This window comes from Cricetulus griseus, chromosome 6, assembly GCF_003668045.3.
Source record: "Cricetulus griseus strain 17A/GY chromosome 6, alternate assembly CriGri-PICRH-1.0, whole genome shotgun sequence".
Lineage (NCBI taxonomy): Eukaryota > Metazoa > Chordata > Mammalia > Rodentia > Cricetidae > Cricetulus > Cricetulus griseus.
In genome coordinates, this window is record NC_048599.1 from 17744931 (window position 1) to 17770349 (window position 25419).

The 25419-nt window shown below is 41.1% G+C and overlaps 1 protein-coding gene across 1 annotated transcript in view; it reads left to right on the forward strand.

Moving 5' to 3' along the window:
* The window catches only part of Ptprt (protein tyrosine phosphatase receptor type T), a 783865-nt gene that overhangs the window by 617290 nt on the left and 141156 nt on the right, over positions 1 to 25419 (forward strand). The window contains exon 13 of the mRNA XM_035446780.1: positions 7217 to 7352. Coding sequence (XP_035302671.1) covers positions 7217 to 7352 — 136 coding nt within the window. The remainder of the gene's footprint in view (positions 1 to 7216; positions 7353 to 25419) is intronic.

The window sequence follows — 25419 nt, forward strand, 5'->3', positions numbered from 1 at the left end:
TGCATATTTTTACAGGAAAAATTCTCTGCAGTACAGCTATGCAGTCAGGCTCAATGCCAGGGAGAGTGCTTTGAGTGGGAATTATTAATCCCTTGTTGCCAAATTACATTATTGCAACCATTAAGTCATCCAGATGTAAGCCTGGTATGGGCCCTGCCTATATGAGCAGAGTCCAGTGCATCACCCTGGGGATGGGGACTCTGCCTAGCTTTATTCTAAGGACTTGGATAAAGCCAGGTAGTGGACTGCAAGGAGATGTGGCCCCAGCCTCTAGTTCCCAAAGCTTACAGACACCCTGAAACCAGTTTCCAAATTGTAACACCAGGACATGCAGTCCCTTAGAGTTTGTCAAGCAACACCTGATCCTGAGATAATCTTTGTGATTTTAGGATTTTTTCTCAATTCTCAAATGAGGATATTAAATCACATTCATTTCATTGATTTGATCAAGGTCACTCAGTTAGTTAGCAATGGCATATAGTTGCAAAGTCAAGGATTTCTGTTTGACGTTCATTGCTTTGGGCCAGTATCATGAAACCATAGCATTTCAATATCAAATGAGGCACCAAGGTCATGTAGTCCCCTCTGCTTGATAAGGTGCACACTGTGCCCCTGGAAAGCTCCTTTCACCGTGGGTGGCATGTTCTTTGCCTTCATGAGTAAGCTGGGGAAAGGCAGGACAGGATATAAGTCCCAGAACTATAAGAATAATAGGATTTCTCACTAAGAGTATAGACATCACTGAACTTAAGGGACACCCAAGTTAAGATAGGGAAGCCATGTCAACTGATACTGAAAGAAAGATCAGAGTCTAATGAGTATGCTGCCTTTAACAGGGTGATGGCTTCATTATTCAGGAATGCAAGGAAGTCAGAACAGGTGGGAAAGTAGGAGCTAGTAAACACAGAAAGGCTACCTCTTCAAAGGGTCTTGGGACTGATGAATGTTTTCATGCTGTGGCTACTTTGTGATGGAACTCTGCCCTCTTTAGGTAAGGAATCCCTGGTTAAAATCCAGAGGTGGTTGCATAACAGTATGATAGAAACAGTATTAGGCTCCAGTGGGTATCTCTTCAATGAAACCATTGAAAGGTTTCATCGTGTGGTTCCCTAAGCAACAGTCACTTCTACACTCTGACCTTTTAAAGATACTAAACATGTTTCATCTTCTACAATGACTTGATAGGTGATCAGAAAGCAAGCACTGGATCTCATCACATCAGAATAGAATCTCTAGATAGAAACGTTCTGATCCCAACTAATGCACCTGCACCAGGTGACTGACGTGAATTTTGCCATGCTCTTGAGCCAGGCAGGGACTTTGTCACAATGTAACACTGACTTCCATAGTCCTAGCATAGAGTCTGTGAGTCTGAAATTTTAATAAGCTCCTAGGTGATGCTGCTATCCTGATTGTTGAATCACTTTCTAAGTATCAAGCTTCTTGGTTTATCTTACCCCTGGGGATCTCTCTCAGGTGGTTGGATGTATACCTATGCAAGATTCATCTGAGAGTTCTGAAGAGTACAGGGTAGCATCGACCAATATTGCCCTTGCCAACTGAGGACTTAGGAGTCCCTGGGGAAAATCAGAATGAGATAGTTGCTTTGTAACATTGGAGAAAGCAGGAGGGAAACACAGTGGCCCTGGCCTCACATAGGGATTGAAATTGAAGGTGCTGAGATGCCTCCAAGAAACTAAGCACTGCATCTTAGGTATGAGTTGATATATTCAAAAATAGGTAGCCAGAAAACGTAAAGTCAGTTGTGGATTGGGGACTAAAGCTAGGAAGGGATAAGACTCTAAGCCAGTGGTTCCCTACCTTCCTAATGATGCAACCCTTTAATACAGTTCTTGATGTTGTGGTGACCCCCAGCCATGAGGTTATTTTTGTTGCTACTTCCTAACTGTAGTTTTGCTACTGTTGTGAACTGTAATGTAAGTATCTGTGTTTTCCGATAGTCTGATGAAAGACATTCAACCCCAAAGGCATTGCAACCCACAGGTTGAGTACCACCGCTCTAAGCTTTGATGAAAGAGTAAAGGGAAAAAACCAAGTGACTGCTACTTTGAGAAAACTAGTGTAGCGTTTGGGAGTACTCAGAGCTCAGAAGGCACTGCTGGCTGGGGTTCAAGGTCAGTCCTGTAGCCTCATATTGGAGACAGCTGAATTAGTAAGCTGCGTTCACAAGATTGTTTTTGATGACCACATCACACAGGGGACTGAAAGAGAGACTTAAAGCTTATCTAACTGGATAACTTATCACCTGGTACCTCATTGCCATTTCTGATTTACTTGGATTGTGTTCAGTTTGGGTCCTGTGGAAGCCAAGGGTGAAGGGGAGGCAGCCAAATCCCTGAATCTCTTTCCTTCCTCTCAGTTCCAGACTAAAAGACAGAAGTCATCAGAGTCAGAGACTGAATCTATTAGGGACTAGAATTGACATTAAGCAACTCTGGAGGATTCCCAGTTCTATCTCTTGGAATACCCTTATTCGGGTTTTGGGGCACTGAGTCAGACAGGCAGCCTTTGACTTGCCATGCTTGGTCATGGTACCTGTGGAAAGATGTTCATCTTGGTAGGCAGCCCTGTGAGAAGCCAGTGGTATTGTGCTTCCCTGCAACTCTGAACTCAGCTCTCATTCTCATCACCAAGCATCTACAGTGCCAGCCCTGAGCACATAACACTGACTCCCAACAGAAAAGTCACTGGAACATCCCATGTCCCTATCCCTCTATTCTACCTCTTAGGTCACCCAGGTCATCTTGCCTTATCTTTTCTCCAGAGTCATTCTCTCCACTTGTCTATCACCTTTGAATTGTCAATGCCGTTAATTTATGAACAGGAAAGCAAGTCCCTGGTAACTACTGAAAATTGTCTTAAAGAATAAGTGAAAGTTGAGTTTTCTGAATATTCTTATAGTTGTTTCTAAGCCTGAATGGACCAGGAAAGCATAGTTGCCCCTGATAACCTCACCATGCAGTCCATGCTTTCAGCTCTGAGGCCTTTGGGTTAAACTCTCTGAACCTTTCTCTACCGGGCTGTCACTTTTTATGAGACTCCCCAGAGTCTGGATGTTTCTCTGTGGCCCTCAAGTGAGTACTATTGGTTGGTCATGGTTACTGATTAAGGGGCTTCTATCAAAAACATCTTGGTCTTTGGGCAAAGGTTTCTTAACACTAAACTAAGACCTTCACTTACCTTGGAGCATGGCACTTCACCCTGGAAACAGTGTATGGCACAGCCAATCATTCCCTGCTTCTGGAAATACATCTTCCGTTGGTTCTAGGACACCATACTCAGTTTTTCTTTCCCTGTCTAGATGCTCATGTTTTGTCTGCCTCTGCCCACTCCCTGGACACTACTAAGATACAAGTCTCTCACCCAAGCCTGCTTCTCCTTTTACTTGCTATTCCCTTCCTAGGTAATATCATTAACTCCCATGTTACAAATACCATCTATGGATATTTAAGAATTGATCTGTTTATCTACAGCTCAGACTCCCCACCCCCAGAGCACTAGACTCACACTTTTAACTATCTACCTTCAATTTCAAATTACTCTAAACTCAAGCATGTCACTCTAGTTTTTCTTTTTGCACAATTTCTTGAAGCCATAAATTTCACTATCATCTACCATATCTTATAACCCAAAAATCTGTGGCCACCCTTGTCATTTTTTCTCCTTTTTTCCCCTTGCTCTATCTATCAACAACATTTATTTCAGGTAATTATCACTTGTATTGCATCTCCAAATCTTCACTGCTATTCTTGAGTTTTTGTGACTATCATCTTCTACCTGGGTGCCTACAATAATCTGCAAACTCATTTCTCCAAGCCACTCTGGCTCCACAATGAAGCTGAGATGATATGCTGGAAACAAATCTTACCCCTTCATTGTCCCATGAACAGTGTTTAGATGTCTGACTGTTTTGCTTGGGCTAAAGAGCAAAACCATCATCATAGCCTACAGTGTCATGTGTGAACTGGCTCCTGCTGCCCTCTTCAGCATCTTTTTTAGTCTGTCTTCTTTCTATGCTTTTGGCTCCTTAAACACTGCCTTTCTACCATGCACCTGGTTCCTTGCCAGTCACACAGCCTGACCCAGGGTGTCATACTGCTCCTGTATGCTTCCATTGTCTAGCTACAGCCCTGGAGCTCACCCTACTAGCCATTTCCTCCCAGAAGTGACTAACTTCCCTGTTATACTTTTCCAAAGGGTCATGTGCCTCTCTGTACAAACTCTTAACAAAGCAGAAAGTTGTTGTCTTAGGGTTTCTATTGCTGTGAAGAGACACCATGACCATGGCAACTCTTATCAAGGGGAAAAAAATTTAATTGGGGTGGCTTACAGTTTCAGAGGTTTAGTCAATTATCATTATGGATCAACATGATGGCATGCAGGCAGACATGGTACTGGAGACACAGCTGAGATTCCTACATCTTGACTTGCAGGTAATAGGAAGTGATCTGTCTCACTGGACATGGCTTGAACATATATGAGACCTCAAAGCCTGCCTCCACAGTGACACACTTCCACCAACAGGACCACACCTACTCCCACAAGACCACACATCCTAATAATGCCACACCCTTTGTGGTTATTTTCTTAAAACCACCACAGTTACAATTACTAATTATTGATTTATTAAGTATATCCCCATAGTTACAAATACCAGTGATTGGAAACTCTCTGAAGACAGGGACTGTGACTGTTTTGCTCACCACAATGATGCCAGATGCCTGCCACTAGTAGATGCTTGCAAATACTTACCTAAGGAGTGGGTGTGAATCTTATTAGACCAGTGACAACAGAGACCTTACATAAGAAGAGACTCTCAGGGCCTCTCAGCCTTAAGCTCCCAGCCTCTAGAACAGGACCTTGGAACAGGTACTTAGTGAAGTTTAAATCCACCAATGATTAAATGGTCTAGAGCCAACCTTTCCTGTAATTCTGAAGTTAAAAACTGTCAGTATTGGAGAGCTTTGTTATTTGATGTGCTCTCTTTCCTTTGGGTTTGGTACATTATAGACTAGCTTTTTCTTAGAAATCCTACCTTAAGTCTCAAAAGTAGAGACTTGCTTAGGAGCCACTCATAAAAACCCTGACTCTGCAATGTCAGACTACCCTAACTAAAGATGCTCTGGCTATCCCTGTGCACCAGCAAGTCACTGGGCTGAAGGATGGCGGAACTTTGACACACAGCCCTGAGGAGGGGTGAGTTGGCCTTGCCTTTATCTAGTGGAAACAATGAATAAAAATTTCACTTCTAACCACTTCTAGGAAAAGTTTCTGGACGCTTCAGAGACTACAGTTTGGACCCAGCACTTGGACACACAGGCACTAAAGACACATAACTGAATGAATAAATAAGTCATTCTGGCCTGTGCACTTTTGTATCATCCCAAAACCATCATAGTAATATCTAGACACAGGCATTATAGCAATGAAAAGGACACAATACCTACACTTAAAGGCTTCCCATTCCCACCAAGGACACTCTGCTAAGCAAACCAGCTTGCTAAAGTTAACTAAAGTTTGAGGAAAGTGCCTGGAGAGAATATGTACTCTACACTCTTAAGCAAAAGAAAAAAATTGAAAAGTATCAATGTGCTGGAGGCCTGCTCTTACACAACAGTGAGTTCGGGGAATCAGATTTGAAGTTTTACGTTGAAAAACAACCCTTCAATTTGATGGTCAGCTAAGTTCTATGAATACATGACTAAAAGCAAGAGAAAACTCAATTTGTTTCCATGAGGACAAATGTGTGCAAGCGGAGATATCATCCCTTTAGCCAAATACCAAACAGCCACATACATTTAGTGATCCCCCATTATGAGTCAGGATCTGTGCTAACATAGAAAACAAAGATAAAAGAGGCCTAATGCTACCCTCGAGGAGCTTGCAGACCAGTGGAAAAGACAGATGTGAAAACAAGCAACTAATAATATCAGTACATTGTGGTAAGAGATATTGTGAGGTATGTGCAAAGTGTTATAAAGTGTTATCAGAATTTAGAGAAGAGAGAAACTCTGCCAGAGGCACAGGAGGCCACAGAAGGTATATTGGCTGATGAAGGATGAACTGGTGCTGATGTTGCAGAAAAGTAGAGATGAGTTTGGGAAAAGGTGCTTCTGACTTTAAACTGCCTCACACACACAAAAAAAGTGATTCTAATGGGGAAATAAAGACAGGAGGACAAAATTGCCCTTGGATTCTGGTAGCCCATGGACTACCTACTCTCCAGAATGTCTGAGACAGGAAATAGCCTTCCATCCTTAGTAAATGCATGAAGAGGCTGAATATACCTTCCTTTGCTTACTTACTTTTTCTATAGAGCAAAAAAGATGAGGGATGAGGATCTAGGGGCTTCAGGAGCTGAATTTAAGGTTTCTTGCCATTATGGCCTAAATTTGGAATCACCAAACCTGGAGGATCTTGCTCCTGACATTAACATCACCCATGCGACTTCTAGCAAGTCCTTTTGCTTTTTGTTTTTTGTTTTTTTTTTTTTTTTTGATTTGGGGATTTTTCCCCCCTCATATATAAAATGGGAAAAACAATGTCTGTCTTTGGGCCTGTTTGTGAGGATCAGTCAAGTTAGAGCCCTGAGTCACCCACATAGGCCTAAAGACATAATAAGTGGTCAGTTTTTACTTTCCTTTACCAGAGACTGAGTCAACAAGTTAGCATATAGTATTACATAATTGCCCATATTGAAATTCATCATGTTTTCTTAACCCAAGGCAATTCCTTTAAATCTACTATTCTTTTCCTTGACTGTGGGCTTCTTATAAGGAATAAAACAAAATGGATCCCTAGATCACAGTGATTTTAATTGTGTTATGGTAACATAAAACTATTATTTACATTACATAATCTGAAACATAATACTACAAACCCAAGAACTGAACAGTGAGCCAAGGTTTGAACTCTCATAGCAAAGCAACATAATGCATAAAATCTTATGCTCCCATAAGGCAAGTAGGAGAAACTCCCCTGATTGCTTAGAATGTCAGTTTCTTCATCTCTAAGAGGACATCATATTAATCCCAATCTCTTCAGGAACTAATTCTCAAAGGGTATTATGTGAGACAATGTGCACAGTGCCTGGCACATAGTTAGCCTTAATAAATAGACACTGCTGTCACTGTCACTATTGTCTGGTTACCTGTAAGCCTTTTTAACATCTTTGTCCTTCCCCTTTCCTCTCAAGGTGCTTCCAGCCAGAATTCTAACACTGTGGAACCAGAGAAACAGGTGGACAGCACAGTGAAGATGGCAGGTGTGATCGCTGGCCTTCTCATGTTCATCATCATCCTCCTAGGTGTGATGCTCACCATCAAAAGGAGGTGAGTCTTGATGCTGCCTAGAAGATCCTGCTGACCCCATGACCCCAGCACTACCATGTTGCCAGGCCATTTTTTTTTCCTGACAATTACTGTCCAGTAGAACTTTTCCAATACTTTTCCTTGAGTTTCTTGTGCTATTTTTTGAGAGAGATGTGTTGCCTCCTTGGCAAGTGATTTTGAGAAGGCCAGCTTTTAAGGTGATCAGTGATCTCTATTGTTCCCTTGTTGTGCCATGGAGTCTGGTTATGATGAAGTAAGTCTTCTCAGAATTAACTACGCTGTATGATTGGGGAATTCCAGGAACACAGATTATCACAGTAAAATAATGCTTCATTTTTTCTTACCTTCATTTCCCCAACATCCACTGGTAGCCTCTCATGCTGCCTCAAAGCATCCAAAGGAGTGAGACTCTAAAGATTGTCCTACTTGAGACACCTTCCTATGCCATGTCTCATCAAAACTTCCCAGATGGTTATTAGAGCTTATTATCTTTTATCAAGATGTTTCCCTGGGCACTTATGGGCAACTAGTACAGATTTTCTTATGTTGTATGTATTTTCTTTCAAATCGCATTGCTGATGCAAACAAGGGTAGCAATACTTCCTTTGTTGTCAAGAGTCAACCTCCCATACTCATCTTCTGCTTAAGATAATAGTCACAGGATTGAAGATAATACAAAGGAATTAAAAGCTGGATAGAAAAATGCAAAGTCTGAGTGTGAGCTAGCATTATCATTAAGGACTTTTATATATTCCCCAAAATTGGGTCCTGTGACCATCTCTGTTTAGCCTTTACCTATCACTACATCTTCTCCGTTTCATAGACAGAGTCCAGTCATGCCTCCATCTTCCTACTTTCCAGGCAAATCTAAGAAAGCATCAGCCAAACTATAGTAACATCTGTTATAACCCCATCTTTCCACAATGCAAACAGTAGTTTACAATAGTCTTTATAGTTACACCTGACACTGACACTGGGTTTAGTTAGCAGTGGAGTTCAAGACAACAATGACAAGGATCAGAGAGTTTCTGCCATCTTCAAGTTGATAGACACTTTGAAACTTGTTTTCTTCCAGAATAAAGAAAATAAATACCCCCACAGCTAACCCTAGCTTCTACATGAGTGCCAGTTAAGAAAAAAATTGAAAATCAATGTCCTTATTCCAGTCACTAATGACACAGAAGTGCTGGTGTTGCCATCATGTATGCAGCAAGCCTTTTCCCAGCTACGAAGCCACTATGTACCTGTCTGTTCCCATCTCATGGTGAAGCTTTGATTCAGGAAGTCTTCTTCCTTACCAGGGTATCTTCTTGCTGGGACTTGGCCTTTTATTTATATATTTTATCTAATGCCATATTTCTCTTCTCAAGTAACCAGTAGAATGGCTTTAGAGTTAAGATTCTAATCTTAACTCTAATTTTCCCACTAATTTTCCCACTGGGGGAAAAAAGACAAGAGTAAAAGGAAGCTACCATGTTATCATCAGGGATACAGAGACTTCAGAGAGCTAAAAGTAACACTTCCTTGTCATCCCATCATCATTGATAAACATGGCCATACTCTATGTCCCAGGGCCTAGTCAATCAGCCACTGTTATTGGAGGTAGACCATGCAATTTGAGTTCTCTGGGAGTGGTAAACATATTGTACATATAAGATCAAGGACAGGTTTCCTAGCCTTGTGGGTGGATTGAGGCAGAGGTGAGTCTTGGATTGTCTACATGGAAAAAGTGGCCAATTAGATGGAATTGAATATCTTGAAATGGTCTGATTCTTTGCCACCAATTTGTAAGTCAGATATGTTCTTCCAATTTTGCTCTTTCTAAAGCCTGGCTTAACCTACGTCACCATCGACTGTGAGCTTGTGAAAAAATTTCACTTCCTTCTCAGCAGCTATTTCTGAAATGTGTGATTTTTCTGGGAGGAAGAAAAAGAATGACTTTCTGTTTCTAGGGTAAGAGTACATAGAAAGTGAGTCTTCCGTGTAGTTTTAACCTCTTCCAGGGGTATCTTATCTTATCATATCTCATGTCTATGAAACTGTCAGACACAACCAAAAGGTGTCACATGATCACCATTTCATCCCCCAAAGCAAAATTTAGACCCCATGGCAATGCACAGCTTGGGGATGCTGATCTGTACTTATACACGCAGTATATGGACATATTTCTGCTGGTTGTTAGCAATGATTCACAGATGGGGTGAAGGGGGATGGGGACTAAAGACGAAATAGGAGAGGGAAAAAGAAAGGAAGAGAGGAAAAGTAACACAGGGGAGGGGAAGAGCGAAATTAAGCATGGGCCTGCTTCTTTCTACTAATCCACAGTGTTTTCCTATATCTAGAGATGCCTCAAAGACAGTGAAGGCCACGATGAACTCATTCTTTCTGTGGAATTCTTCTGACTCCAGCTCTGTGTATAAATATGGGGACATTACTAAATTCATTCCTTTCCTAACCTGTTGCTAGCCCATAGCAACCTGAAAGGAAGACAGCAAATCAACCCAGCTCAAGATCCCTGTGTCAGGATCCTTTTAGAGTCTCACTGTCACCTACAATTCCTGGGTCCCCAGGTTCTCAGAGGTAAATGCCTACTTGCCATTACATAGGCCCTTCACTGGTTTGAGCTTGACAGGGCCATTCCCCTGTCCTCCACAGTCATGAATGCAGTGACTAGTTTGTTGGGTTTTTTTTGTTTGTTTTATTTCCTGTTCCCTATGTCTCTAAATCTTCAGTGAGTCCATCTCAGATGTTTCCCAGCTATAGCCACAGGTGTTTCCATTAATACAGATGTCCCCAGACTCTCCCCCTTGGGGGTTCACCATCATTGATCATAAATTTCTCTTCTCACTCTCCAAATGATCTATCTTCTTGTTAGAATTTTCCTTTTTGTAACAGAACTAGAATGCAGGCAGAGAATATACTTGAAGTGCAAAGGATAAAAGGAAGGATTTAATGGAGAAATTAATTTACATTTAGATGACTCAAGAAAAGAAAAAGGAAGGGAAGTAGGAAGGAAAAAAATCAACACAACCTAATGAATGTTTTGTAATCTTTCCTTGCACTTGTTTTACAATGGAGGGGGGTCTTTAGAGATAAAAACCAAATGGTGATGCCAATGGAGATTTAAATAAGATTCTTTTATGGTTTCCAAAGGACTCAAGTTAAAGTTGAGAAGTAGTTTTGAATCACTCTTAACTGATCTTCTTTGATTGCAGACCTATATATAATCTGGGTGTTATGAAAAGTAGACCCTGAGCCCTTCCGTGACACACTAGATTTCCAATGTGGTTTTAGCTATGCTTACTACAAAATATCCATCAGTATTTTCTCTTCTGTTCCTGGATCTACCGATTATATCTATTCTTCAGACTGTTTCATAATGGATGCTCTAAGACACACGCCATGCGATTATATAGTAACACATACTCCTTATGCCCTGAGCTCCTGATGATGATAAAACCTCATTACTAATGCCCCTCTGCAATCCAGAGTTCATTTTACCCTTTCCTTTCTTACTCTGCAGTCCTTAGACTGTCTCCTCCAAAGAAATCGGCAAACAAGCAAGATGTGAGGCAGCATAGACTGTCCCTTAGCCTGATACCATGGAGCACTGGATTCTTTCTTTTTCTTCCTTCCTTCCTTCCTTTCTTTCTTTCTTTCTTTCTTTCTTTCTTTCTTTCTTTCTATCTATCTTTCTTTCTTTCTTTCTTTCTTTCTTTTTTTCCCAGCTTTTTTTTATTTGAATTAGAAACAGGATTGTTTTACATGACAATCCCAGTTCCCTTCTCCCACCCGTCTTCCCCTACCGTCCCCCCAACTAAAACCTTATTTGTCACATATCTTTTCTGCTCCCCCTGGATGGTGAGGCCTTCCATAGGGTGTCATCAGAGTCTTTCATTTCCTTTGGGATAGGGCCTAGGCCCACCCCCATGTGTCTTGGCTCAGGGAGTATTCCTCTATATGGAATGGGCTCCCAAAGTCCACTCCTATGCTAGGGATAAATACTGGGCTTCTACAGGAGGTCCCATAGATTTCTGAGGTTTCCTCACAGAAACCCATGTTCCTGGGGTCTGGATCAGTCCCATGCTGGTATTCCAGCTATCAGACTGGGGAGTAAGAGTTCCCAGATGTTCAGGTCAGCTGTTTGTGTGTGTTTCACCAGCCTGGTCTGGACCTCTGTGCTCTTCACTGGTCCTTCTCTGCATCTGGGTTCCAGTTCAGATCGGTGATTAGTTATGGGTGTCTGCTTCTACTTCCACCAGATGCTGGATGAAGGCATATAAGTCAGTCATCAATCTCATAATCAGGGGAGTGCATTTAAGGTAGCCTCTCCTCCGTTGCTGAGATAGTTAGCTGGTGTCATCTTTGTAGATCTCCAGACATTTCCCTAGTGCCTAATTTCTCTGTAAACCAAAAATATCTCCCTCTATTATGATATCTCCATTCTTGTTATCGTGTATTCTTCCCCTGACTCATACTTTCTGCTCCCTCATATCCTCGGTATCCCTCTTCTTCTCCCCTTCTCATTCTCCTAGCTCCCTTCCCCCTCTTCCCGTGCTCCCAATTTTCTCAGCAGATCTTGAACCTCTCCCCTTCTCCAGGGGACCATGTATGTCTCTCTTAGGGACCTCCTTGTTTATTAGCTTCTTTGGCAGTGTGGATTGTAGGCTGGTAATCCTTACTCTGTCTAAAATCCACATATGAGTGAATACATACCATGTTTGTCTTTTTGCAAATGGATTACCTCACTCAGAATGTTTTCTTCTAGATCCATCCATTTTCCTAAAAATTTCAAAATTCCATTGTTTTTTTTCTGCTGAGTAGTACTCCATTGTGTAAATGTATCATTTTTTCTGTATCCATTCTTCGGTTGAGGGGCATCTAGGCTGCTTCCAGTTTCTGGCTATTACAAATAGTGCTGCTATGAACATGGTTGGACAGATGTCCTTGTTAATGTGTAGCCCAGGCTGGCCTCGAACTCGTGATCCTCCTGCCTCTGCCTCCTTCAGTAAATCCTACCAGCGTGCGCCACCACAACTGGCTCTTTCTTTCTTCCTTCCTTCCTTCCTTCCTTCCTTCCTTCCTTCCTTCCTTTCTTCCTTCCTTCCTTCCTTTTGATCTTGTGCATCTTTTTCACTTTCATTTTTTAAAGTAATTTTTATTTAAATTAGAAACAAGCTTGTTTTACATGTCAATCCCAGTTCCTTCTCTCTCCCCCTCCTCCCCTGCCCCTCACCAACCCCCCTATCTCATTCCCTTTCTGCTCCCCAGGGAGGATGAGGCCTTCCATGGGGGATACTTTCAATGCCAAGTAAGGCAGAAAAAAAAATGAAGTGTTTGTGCCTTAACCAGTACATCTTGATGGTTGAAGCTGTCACTAGCCACTCCCATATAAGAACCTCTACAAATTAGTGTTTTGGGGTTGTTCTATTCCATGCATACGCCCCCAAGTTTCTTGTAGTTCAGTGTAATGCTGCTTTGGAATTCACTCCCTGGAGTCTGAGAATGAAGTTTGTTATAGTTTCCTTCTGTTGCTGTGATAAAGAATCATCTAACCAAAATCAACTTAGGGAAGGAAAAGGCTTATTTCAGTCTATAGTTTACAGTCCATCGCTGAGGGAAGTCAGGGTTCTACAGGTTACAGTCCATCGCTGAGAGCAGTCAGATTATGGTCCATCACAAAGGGCAGTCAGGTTACAGTCCACCGCTGAGGGCAGTCAGGGCAGAAAATCAAACAGGCTCTTGAAGGCATGGTTTCTTACAGCAAAAAAACACAAAACTGAGAATCAAAACAAGCAAACTAAAACAATAACATACAACGTGCCAAAACTAAACAAAAAGCCCACAAAACAAAAAACATAGTTCATTTCATGTTGCAGCCAAATTTTATGGGAACTGTTCAGACTTTGCTCTATATGCCTACATAAAGAATTACAATGTCTGATTCCAATAGGGACACTCATCACACACTGTACCAAATCCATTCTAAAACTGTCAGCACTGTGCTAACAGCAATTCTGCAAATAACACTCACACACTGACCTAATTTCTTCCTTTTCTGCTTAAACTGCTGCCTGTTCTGAATGTCTTCCTTCTAATGATCATAATTGCACAGATCTGTGGATGCTCCTGTTCTGTTTTGTTTTTTACAAATGGGAAGTGAAGTTCAAAGGGGTTATACAAGTTGGGCAGGGATAAGTTTAGGAATAAATACAGACTGTGATTCCATAGTCCAAGAAGCTAATTTTCACCAGTCCTGAAGGACTAACAGAAATCAAACAAATCATAGAGGCTCAGGTTCGGATACCACTTTCCCTCTCTTGATTTTGCTCTACTCTGGCTTTGGACTTATGTTTCCCCAGATGAAATATTTTGACATATTTCTTTGCCTACAAGATTACTATCACTGTCAAACTTTCACCCCTATGTTCTTCCAAATATGACTACCAAGTGTGACATCCTACCTAGCAAGGTCTTCCCACATACCAGTCCCAACAGGATAGCCCAGTGACAACCGCTTGCATGCAGCCCCTATGCTTCCTGAACTCTCTTTCTCTGTATATTCATCACATAACCTAGTGGTGATTACTTTTATGACCTGAAGTGGAAGTAGCTCTTGAGGGTGAAGGGCTTCTACTTCAGGCCTCCCTCACATGAGTTTCCTTGCACTGTATCCTATACCCTTGGACATCCATTGGGTATTTCAAAATCAAAGAAGAAATCATTGTCTATCTGTCAACCAGATCCCAATCTTCTATCCCCAACTCATTGATGGGCTGTGCTTTCTATCCTGTTTATCAAGCACATGAGGTTTTTATCACCATGAATTCTTCTAAGCCTGCATCTTTGCATTGTGATGGTCAGACATTCTCACTGTCCTTGGCTCTTCCCAGGGTAGACCTCTAATGTGTTTGTCTCTTCACTAGCTTCTCTCACTATGATTGCTTTAATCCTTCTCTCTGCAGTACCCAGAATAATGTTTCAAAAATCAGTGTATGCTCTCTAGCCTGTTGTCTAAGGCAGGGGTGGGGGTAGGGAAATGCACAAGTTCAACTCCTTTGGGAAATTGCTTCATGAAGCTCTGCCCCCATGATAACTGTGGTTTTTTTCAGGTCCCTTTTTCTGCAATGGTCTTCCACTAGTATCTGGTACATAAGTGGTTGCCTTCCATTTAAGTGGTGGCTATTATTATTGCTTCCTCTATAATTTTCTTGCTTGGCTTTCATTTTAGACCAGGTGGGCTGGATTAGAATCTCATTTGTCTATTCATAGCATTGGCATAGACAGATATATTAGTAGACTCTCAGGAAATTTTTAAATTAATAATTAAATGATGTTTGAGTAGATAATGAATGTGCTGTTGGATGGTTGGAGGGCTAAGTAAGTGGATGAATAAATGAATGGGTGGGTCAATCTCTGGTAGATAGACAGAGGGATGAATTGTTAGATGAATGGATGGATAAGTTTATGGGCTAGATAGATGGGTAAATGACCAAATGTATGGTTACATAGACAAGTTAGCACTGTTAAAATGATATAGAGCAAAGAGAATCTCTACCTGAAGTCAGTGTTGTCAGCCAGCTAAAAGGTGATTCTGCAGTATGTGATTTATTAAGTTTGGGATATTGTTTTTTCCCTTCCTAAGCACAGCTGTCTTTGTGTTCAGGATTTTTGGTTTTAGGCAATCTGTTATCTGCAATATCACTGTATCCTTGTAAATTCAGACCTTCAGTAAATCTTCTTCAAGGTTTACAGAATACACACATGTAAACTGTGTTGTGGTCACAGAGCGAATATCTGTGACTTTGCAGCTTGGTTGAGCAAAGACTGCCCATCATTAGAAGACCACTGATGACTGCCATTACTAGGAGTTTCATTGACAACAGCTTAGAGACAGCACTAGTTTTGGCAACCTCCAAGATAACTCAGAAAACAGGCGGTCTGTGTTTTCCATGGGAAGCAGGAAATGTGTTGTTAAAAGGAGGTGAGCCCAGAAGAGGTCAGCCTTGAAAGTTGAGAACGGAAAATTCAGTGGATCAGAATACTGAACAAAGCCTGCTGCCTAAGAGGATGTAGCTGCCAGCAGAGAAGTCCAGGTCAGGACAGACACATTCCAACTTCTCCACAGGGGCACAAAATCTTTGGCCAAGTGAAAAGTGCCTCTTAGAGCCTTGGGTTCCTAAACTGAAAGTAATGGTGACAATGTATACTTTCACAAGGAAGATTCAAAGAGCTGAGGCATGGGGCAGCGTCAGGTCTGGTCCATTTTTGGTGTCCTGTTTTATGTCCTCAAGCAATGTAGACTACATGGTGGTTAAGAACATGACCTTTGAAGAAATGATGCCATCAAATCTGGGTGCTGGGTCTGTCATCTTCACCCCATTTGCTTCAGTTCACTCTGCTATAAAGTGAAGATGGTAGTATCTATCTCTTTGGACAGTTGTAAGGGAATACATAAGCTAATCGGTGATAAGGGCATAGAACAGTGTTGGTACCTAGTAAGCGCTATCTACATATTCTGCTTCACTTTATTATTATTGATAACCATTGTCATTGTCCCACAAAGAATATACATTGTCCTGGTGGTGAAAAAAAGAAGCAGCAAATTTTCTATCTGTTGATGAGGTGGGAGAGAAACCACCTTTCATCTATCCCTAGCATATTCCAAATTACAGACTAGTATTAACTAATATTAATTTAGATTAATGTAATTTTTTGAAAAATATATATTATGTCATATCTTATTTGGATATAATCTAAATACAGTCATCTAATTCAAATTACCATATACTCATGGTTACTCTTAGGAATAGGTAGTCATTGCTTCCAATGTTTGAGGTGAAGAAATTGGAACAAAGGGCTATTTAATTATTTGTTCCAGACCATGCATCTGTAAATGATGGTACTGGCATGCTCGACCTTCTTGTTTTTCCATGACCAGAAAGCTATTTGAAGTGTCTGTCATGTGTGGCAACAACTTAGCACAGGGATCAGGAAACAGGTTGGGTTGAGGGGAGCCTGCTTATCTAAAACATCACAGTGAGTGAGTGAAAGAGCTAAAATTAGAACACTAGCCTCTTTCTTCTCATGTTGCCAAAAATATGTAAAAATGATTAATCTAGTTCTATTGCTGTAACCAAGTGCCTGAGTCAGGGAAACTTATAAAGAAAACACACCTGTTTGTCATAGTTCCGGGCAAATACAATGGCATGCTGCCAGCATCTGCTCAACTTCTCACAAGGGCCTTCTTGCTGCAGCATGACATGGTGGGAGAGCATCATCCGGTGGGCAGACTGAGTATGTCTCCCCCTCCTTATAAAGCCACCAGTTTCATTATGGCCCACCATACCCTGCCTCTGATATTCTTCTTTGGTCTCAATCACCCCTAGAAGACCTCTGATAGCATCAGCATATGAACTGGGGGCTCAAGTTGTACCATCAGCTTCCAGGGAGACATTCAAGCCATAGCAAGAGATGTTTAGACCCTGAGCTTTCTGCCTTTAAAAAATAGCATTTTTTGGCACTCTACCCATTGTAGGTGAAACAGAAGAATGATCTGTGGCAACCTGTACATCTAGAGAATAGGGATTTGATGGCTCACATGAGTTTATCCAATTTCTGTCCATCACAGATCTGTGTCTTCCCCTTTCTTTCTTCAGGACCATTATTCATTTGGTCTAGGATGCTGAGCAATTTGGGGGAGGGGTCAGTGGGTCAGGCTATGCTGGGTTCATTTCCTCTAGCTCAGCCTACCAAGAAAATGTGATTTCTTTATGTTTTCTTACTATTCACTTTTCTTCTGGACTTTAAGGGTTATTGGGTTGGGTTTTGATATCCCTGCCTTGAGGGCTTTAGCTACTTCTGACATGAAAGGTGGACATCCTGAGCTCTGAATATGTGTTCACAGCCTTGTGGTTCTAAAGACTGGGTCTTCCTGTGACAAGCAAATGGGATAATAATTACAACTACTCAAATTATTCAAGTAGGAAGAGAACTACTCTTGCTAACTCAGGAGGATATTTGGGAACCTGACCTTCCTAGCAATCTTCCCCAATCCTCAAGTGCATCCCTTACTGTCAGAGTAGATAAAACTGATGTGAAATAAAAGCATCCCTATTTATTTTTTTACAACATAAGATAAGTTACAGCAAGGGGAATATAATGGACATGCATAAAGGTTTGTGATTGCTTGGAAGCCAAGAGCTAGTGGAGACATTAGGAGAAGCTTAAAGGCAGTGATTTTTCAAGCTTCCTTTTGGAAGCTCGAATTCTTATCCATGTGAAATGTTAGATGACATAAAATTGATATAAATTGAGGTACCCTGGCTTTGGTGAGTAGTAGAGAAACATCGGACCCACTTTCATGATATCTTCCCTCCCTGTGACTGACTGCTCTGAAGAACTCGTAGCATCCTGGAATACAGTGGGGGAATCATTGGCAGTAGATGAGAACCTTAAAGCAGAGTTTATTCAAGTTGGGATCTATTGATGCTGAGGGTTAAAATTCTTCCTTCTCAGTACTGCATTCTTTCATGGTGATGTTAAAGTTTATGCTGGTCCTGATATATGACCAACAACCCCCAAAAGCTAATAATGTAAAGAATTACTATTTTTGATTCTGTCTGGGTCTTCACTTTGTGTATGGTATAAAGGAAATGTATTTCTGTTCTGTGATGCTCGTGGTTTCAGTTGAGATAATTTGTATGAACTGGAAAGTGCCTGGTAATTTCTTTCCCTTTGTATGATCCCAGGGCTTCTCCATGTGATCTCTCCAGCATGGCAGCTCTGGGTTTCTTACACGGACACTAAGACATCCAATAAAGAGGTCCAGCAAAAAGGGATGACAGAGCTTCTTTTTTTCTAAAACCTATCTTAGAAATCCCAGGATACAATCTTACTATATTCTACTTGTCATCCAGGGTCATCTATGACTCATTACTGGGTACCAGGTTTATCCTGGTCCTGATATGTGACCAACAACCTCCAAAAGCTAATAATATAAAGAATTACTATTTTTGATTCTGTCTGGGTCTTCACTTTGTGTAGGGTATAAAGGAAATGAGCCTGGAAATGTAGATGGATGGGGAACTAGCAAGGATGCTGCTCAGTTGTTTCCCTGTTTGGGGCATAACTTCTTACAGAATAGATGTAGATGTCATCTTTTGTGAACTAGTTAAGATGAAAGGTGCTACTGTGTCTGTTGTTGCTTGGATCCTAGGAACACTGGAACATGAAAGTTTGGTAGTATATTTCTAGAGTGCTATAGAAAGTTACCTAAGACCATCAAAAGTCCATAATTATAAGGAAGTTTGCTTTAGCTGTCCATACAGAAGAATAAACTTGGCTTCCTATGCATGAGGCAAGGACCTCATCTGTGTCAGAGGTGAGGTCTCTCTCACTGACTATCTTCCGCCACTATAGCAACTGACGTGTGAGAAGATACATCTCCTTCAGTTTAGGGATACTAAAATGATGTGCATTTCTAAGAATCATGATTTCATATAAACCTAATTCTTCTTTGTTTGTCTTTTCTTTTTCCCCCCTTTTGGACATTTCCTTCATCTGACTGCCCATCAATATATAGAAGAAATGCTTATTCCTACTCCTATTACTTGTAAGTATCGAGCCGGTGTTAACTGCTTTGTGCTCTGTAAGGGAGGCTGTAGCATGCATTTCCTCCTGCACCAACTGATTGTCTGTTGGCCTCTCATATCCACTTCTGTCTAGTCATCTGTAGTCTGGATTTGTATGGATGCTTTTCTGTTTGAAAATGCACTGTCCTTGTTCATGTCTATTCTGTTCCTGTCATCCTGATTTTGCCCTTGTACCTTTGGAGATGTGAGGGGCTAGTTCTCCTTTGTGACTGTCAATTTCTAGTGAGCTGTACCTCAGTTCCAGAAGGAGGGGAAGGTAAGACAGAGTCACAGATCTCAGGAACTTCTGAGTCCCTTTGTGCCTCTTCTGGGAAGTAGTAGTCTTGGGGATTCAAGGTATAGAAAAGAGTCTGTTGACTCTTTCTGCTATACTAAGGAGACTCCAGGGATCCCTGACTTTATCTAAATACAACCTCAAGGATGACAGAAACATCCAAGGTCTTGGTTTAAGCTGAAATTCCCTGTTTGGCATTTAACATTAGTTATATCACTTCATCAGTACATTTTGCTAGCAGTTAATGATGACTGCTGGCTTTTTACCCTTACTAAATAAAGGTGATTTTGTTACTAAATCAGAGCTTTTCAAAACATGCAGGTAAAGGAAAGGAATTTTATTTAATAGATCCTTGCTGATAAAAAGTTGGAAAAATCACTGAAATACGTCCATATTCCCAGTATCATCTCTGGATTTGGAAAATGAGGTTCAGAGAGAAATAGGAGAATTCATCACATCTTCAACCTGCATAAGAATAGGAGTAGATCTCAGAATGCCAGGATCTTAGCAAACAGCATTGCTGTCCATTCTAGGACTCCCCTTACCCTTGGCAAACACAGCCTTGTGAGAAAGTCCTGCATCTCAATTGCCTTCTGCTGAAACCTTCACAGAGTGAGGTAGAACCAGAAAGTGGCTTCTTCACCCCTTCTGCTTGGTCAGTTCCAGGCTGTGGGCCCAGAAGATAATAACACCACCATCATTCATATAGTGACCAATGTTCTCCACCACTACTACCGAAGGTCCTAGAACATCTACCTCACCTATTCAATCATTCAGCAAACACACGTTGATTATGTGCACTGTATTCCAGTTAGAGTAGATGGAGAAATGGCAAGGACCTTAAGCCTCACCCTTGTGGTGCTCTTCTCTATCTGAGTAATCAACATGAACAAATAATGAAATACCAGTTGAAAATTATGTATATGTACATAGTATAGGGACACTAAGTAAGTATGAGCTCATTAATGTGGATGGGTATACCTGCCAGTGGATTTAGAGCTACATTTACCCAATGCTGGCGAAATGAACATTTTCATTGGCCTGAAGGCATTTGCAAAGATGTGGCCATATATCACAATTCAGCCATTATGATGGAACGCGAAGGAGCTTTAGGATTCATGTGGTACTATGTTCAAGTCTTACCTTACTTAGTTGCGGTGTAGCCTTGAGAATGTTTCTAGATTCTGAGTCTCATTTTTCTGAATACTAAAGAGAGTTGTACTTAATTCATAAAGTAATCTTGCAGATAGAATGAGATGAGTTGGTTGAGTGTTTCTGCTCATGAAATTGTAGTTTTCTTCCTACTCCCTTTCATAAAGTGGAAGGGTTTGTGACAATAACAAGGGTTCCTGGGAGATACACTAATCTTACATGGGTTCTTACATGATCATATTCCACAGTGGGTGTGGGTACACAGGAACTAGCATAAATTATGTGTATCTTGCCCAGTGTGTAGGCTAGCCAATCTGTGTAGTGTGTCTAGACACAGACTCTACATTCTGCACTGTGCCAGAGACTGTGCCAGAATCAAAGAACAGGTAGAAGTATTGGAGACAGGTAGGTGTTCAAATACTTGTCGCTTAGGTGTAATGATAAACAACAGCCTTTCAACAGGTGTGGACATGAAGTTCTAGGTAACAGTCCCTGGAACGTTGAACTCACATGTCCCTGGATAGGAAACTCATGCTAGTTCTGGAAAGCATATGCATGTGCATGGGATGTGATTTTTCTGTGATAATATCATAAATTTATAGTCATGAATCCCAAACACCATATGTGTCCTATATGGTATGTCACTGGAGAGAAGTTTCTGCAATATCCAAGAGAGATATTGTAGGTAGTTCAATTTTTCTCTAGGGCATCGTCTTTCCATACTCACCCTCCAGAAAATACTTGGCCAGAGATAAACCACTTAAGTACCAAAGAGCCTGAACAGACAAGGCATACTTAGTCATCCTGAGTAGGGGAAACTACTAGCACTTGCCCGGTACTTTGTGCATACATTAGCACACCATGCCCTCATCAAAGTGTAGTTTGACAGGTAAGTCATTCTGAAGTCACTCAGCAATGAATGTGAGGGAGAGTGGATTGTACTGGAAAGAGAAACATCTGGGGACGGGAGAAATGGTTGGGAGCAAAGAAGATAAATATTGCTATAGATATGTTTAGTCTGAGGAATCTGGTAGAATTCCCAAGTAAAAATGTCCCAGACAACCTCGGGAATACAGATGTAGAATTTAGACAGGATGGTGGTGTTTGGAACATCCTCTGAGGATGGCAGAAGAGAATATGGGGTGGGGCAATTAAGACTAGAGAAATACTAGTAGGAAAATAGAGAGTAGAAGGCTGAGGTTCCCAAACTGATCATGCTTAATCCACAGGCAGAGGTTTGAAGGGGAGGTGCAGGATGGCAAAGCAGATAGATGATAGAGACAAAGAGAAGGGATTGCCTATAGAAGATGCTACAGAGGATGGAGGTAGAAGGGGAGAGGACAGCCTGGTCCTTCCAATAGCAGAAGTCACTTCTGAGAGTTATGGGGCAAAAGGGGGCAATGAAAGAGGCTGAAGATGCTTGAGGTTAGGGAACCATGGAAAGTAAGATTTGGAGGCAAGTTGTTTGGGGACAAGGATCATCCTAGAAGAAATAAAGATGGGTCTGGACCATTAGACTGAAAAAATTCATGGAAGTGGGAAAAAAAAGAACAGAAAATGGATCAGCACATGATTTACTAAGAGAAAGTGTTCACTTACAAGAACCCAACATTGTTCCCCAGAATTCACAGTGAGAGGAGAGAACCCACTCCTGAAGTTGCCCTCTGATTTCTATATGCATGGTATAGTGTGCATACATCTGCACTCTGTCACATACTCATAATAAAACAAAAGTTAAGAAAATATCAGGAAAGAATTGAAGACAGAAAGACAGACAGTGATGGTTTCCATGCTCCCAAAATATGAAGCCTTACTCTAAGTACTAGGGTAGATCCTGATAGGAAGCCTTGAACTCTTGTTACTCGGCAACCTCATCAGTAGGAGGGGCCTATAGCAAATGCAGCATCCAGGACACCAGACTAGTATCCTGAATTAGAACCTACACTATGACAATGTCCTTTTCTAGAGAGTGTTCCCATTACACTTTAAGAAGCAATGACTAAACTAGAAGCCCAGTTGTCCCATCCATAACAAATAAAAGAGAAAAAAGATAATACTCACCTCATAGAAGTATAGAACACACTCCCTCTATAATACCCCATATCTGGCATGGTTTATCTAACCAAACTTTGCAATGAAACCAAAGCTAATGCACTTAACAAATATTAATGAAGTGCCTACTGTGTGTCAGGTTCCTGTCAAGGTTCTAGTAATATAGGAGGAGTACATATTCCCTCATGTAGAAATGCTTAGTAGGAGGGAGAGAAAATATCCTATATAATAAAAATTGGATGAATAAAAATTAAGACAAAAATAAATAAAACAAAGACACATGATAATATACAGAGTATAAAAAGCACAGTAACTTCTCTATCCTCAAAGCAAAACAGCCGTCAAGTACTCACCCTTATTGAAAAGATAGACACAGAAGATCAAAGTCCTCAAGCATTATCTAGAAGAGACCAAAAAGTAAAAATTTTGGCATTCTATTGGAAGGTTGTAAGCAATTATAGACAATTTCTGTGTAAAAGAGTGTGGCTGTCTCCCAATAGAAACCACTAATACAAAATCCAAAACATCAGGCAACTGGGCCATAGTTTGTCAATCCCTGTCCTAGACTTGTGAGAGTAGGGGAAGATGAGATTCACACTGCTTTTTTGAGTTCCTACTACGTGCAACATTCAACACTTGGTGTTGACAATGCAAAGGTAAATTTGGCACACTTTCTTCCTACTAACAAAGAGTGGGAAAGGAAGGAACTTCCAGTTGCCCCCTGTTATGTGTCTGGCTTATCTAATATTTAGAACAAGCCTTGTGAGATATCAATCACTGTGTTGGCTTTATTTAGATGTCAGAACTCAGGCTTGAAGACATTTGTGACCCATAGACAAAAAGCAAAGCAATGGGGCCAGAAGTTGAACTCAGGCCCACATGGACTCCAAGCTCTAAACATTCTTCTCACCAAAGCCCCATTCTTAGAGAGATGGGATATCTAAAACACGTGCTTAGGGAGCCTTTTCCTAGATCCAAATGCAAATCTATCTACCTAGAAAGCCTTTGAGGAGAGTCAAAGCTGAGTGCACTATCAGAACCAACCAGGGATTTGGTGTGAAATTTGTCAAAACTGCTTATGACCAGGATAAAGAAGGTGACAGTATAAGCAGAACTGGAATTTGGAGACCTATGACACAGGAGAATTTAGGATATCACAAATACACACACACACACACACACACACACACACACACACACACACACACAGGAGAATGATAAAAGTTCAGATGTCACATCTAGATCAGAATTCCTCACTTGCCTCTCCTACTGGTTTTCACCTTAAACAATCATGGGACCACTGTGAGCCTCCATCAGAAAGATGATGACGTGACAATGACTTCTCAGCATAATGAAAAAGTATATATGTATTATCCAGAGATAATCAAAATCAGTAGGTGTTTTCTAAATGGAAGCTCTTACTCCTTCCATTCTGAGCTGACATAAATGCTCTGTGGGGTTCATGTTTGCCTTCCTATATTAAAGCAGTTCTCAGCAACTTTAGCTGTTCACTGTTTGCCTTTGGATAGGATATTAAGAGCTGGCATGTGTCCACAGGCTAATTTACCTCTGAGTATGTGATAGGCACGGTAATTATTCTGAACAGAGACATTTTAGCCAAGTAAGTCTTTAAAAAATCACTAAGAATTTACCCATTGTGGTGGTCAAAAGGGAGCAGTTACCTGAATTACTGAGTCTTGGACATGTGTTTTTTGCAAGTGTCACAAAGGTGCAAGACGGTTACCTGGCTGACCTGTCTCAGGTACTATGTGGGGCTCCTGTACTTTTCTTAAATATTTTCTTCTCCTTCCCCAATTTCAGTGAATCCAGGTGCTGTATCTTTTTTCGAGGTCTGGATCAAATGCTGCGTCTTCTGGAATGTCTTCCCTGATTGTCTGAACCTTCAGGAACACCCCACCACCACACACACACACACATTTCTCCATACTCCTGCTGCACTAACTTTATATCAGGATGAAGGGCATATGCTTCTTCAGTCTCTGTTTCATGGGGTGAGGGTGGGGTTATCTCTATGGTCTCTGGTACTCCTAGAACACACAGTGAACAAGGATGAATGAACAAGATGAAATCAAACAATGTAACAGCTAAAGTTAAAAATAAGTGTCATCATTTTTTATTATCACAGAACCTCTACTTTCCTTATTTTTCTAACTCTAAGACAACCTATGCTCCTATGTTTGCATCTGTGTATTCTAGACATATGACTTCATTTATCTGAGTCTTAGTTTCCTACTATGTCAAATAGGGTTTAAAACACATGCTTTAAAATGTCTTATAAAGGAGTCAATGGATAAAGTGTTTGTAAAATACCTAGCTCTTGGTAAGGCCTTATCTAAGATATAAGAGGCCAGGTTCTTCTCTGAGATGCCTATTACTGTCCACATTCTGCCTGTTACCAACCAGGTATCTTTGCAATATATTACAGAGGCATTTACAAATGATTAGATCAAAACATGCTCAAAAATCATTTTCTGTAATTTATCAGTCCCTTTGAATTAAGACAAAGAGAAAAATGGGGATAGAAGAAAGCCACTCAAGACAATCAATACCAATTATCCAAAGCTGACAGAAAACATGTTGACAAGGGAACAGCCAGGGCATAATCACAGTACAAGGCCAAGCCATCCCAAAGGAGACTGGTCTCCCCCAAGGCATCATCACATAGGCAAGACAGAGTCAGTACTATCCTTGCTGATGTGTAGGCCCTATGCCAGATAGCTTCAGTCTCTTTGATACTGTAGCCTGAAGTCTGGATTATGGGTGAGGAAAGTTGACAGTTGAACTCATGGCCTCACATATGCTAGGCAAGAGCATTGCCACTGAGTAACCCCACACTTCCCTATCACTTCTTAATTTTAAGACAGGGTCTCATTAAGTTATTAGACCTGCCTTTGAACTTATAATCCCCATGATT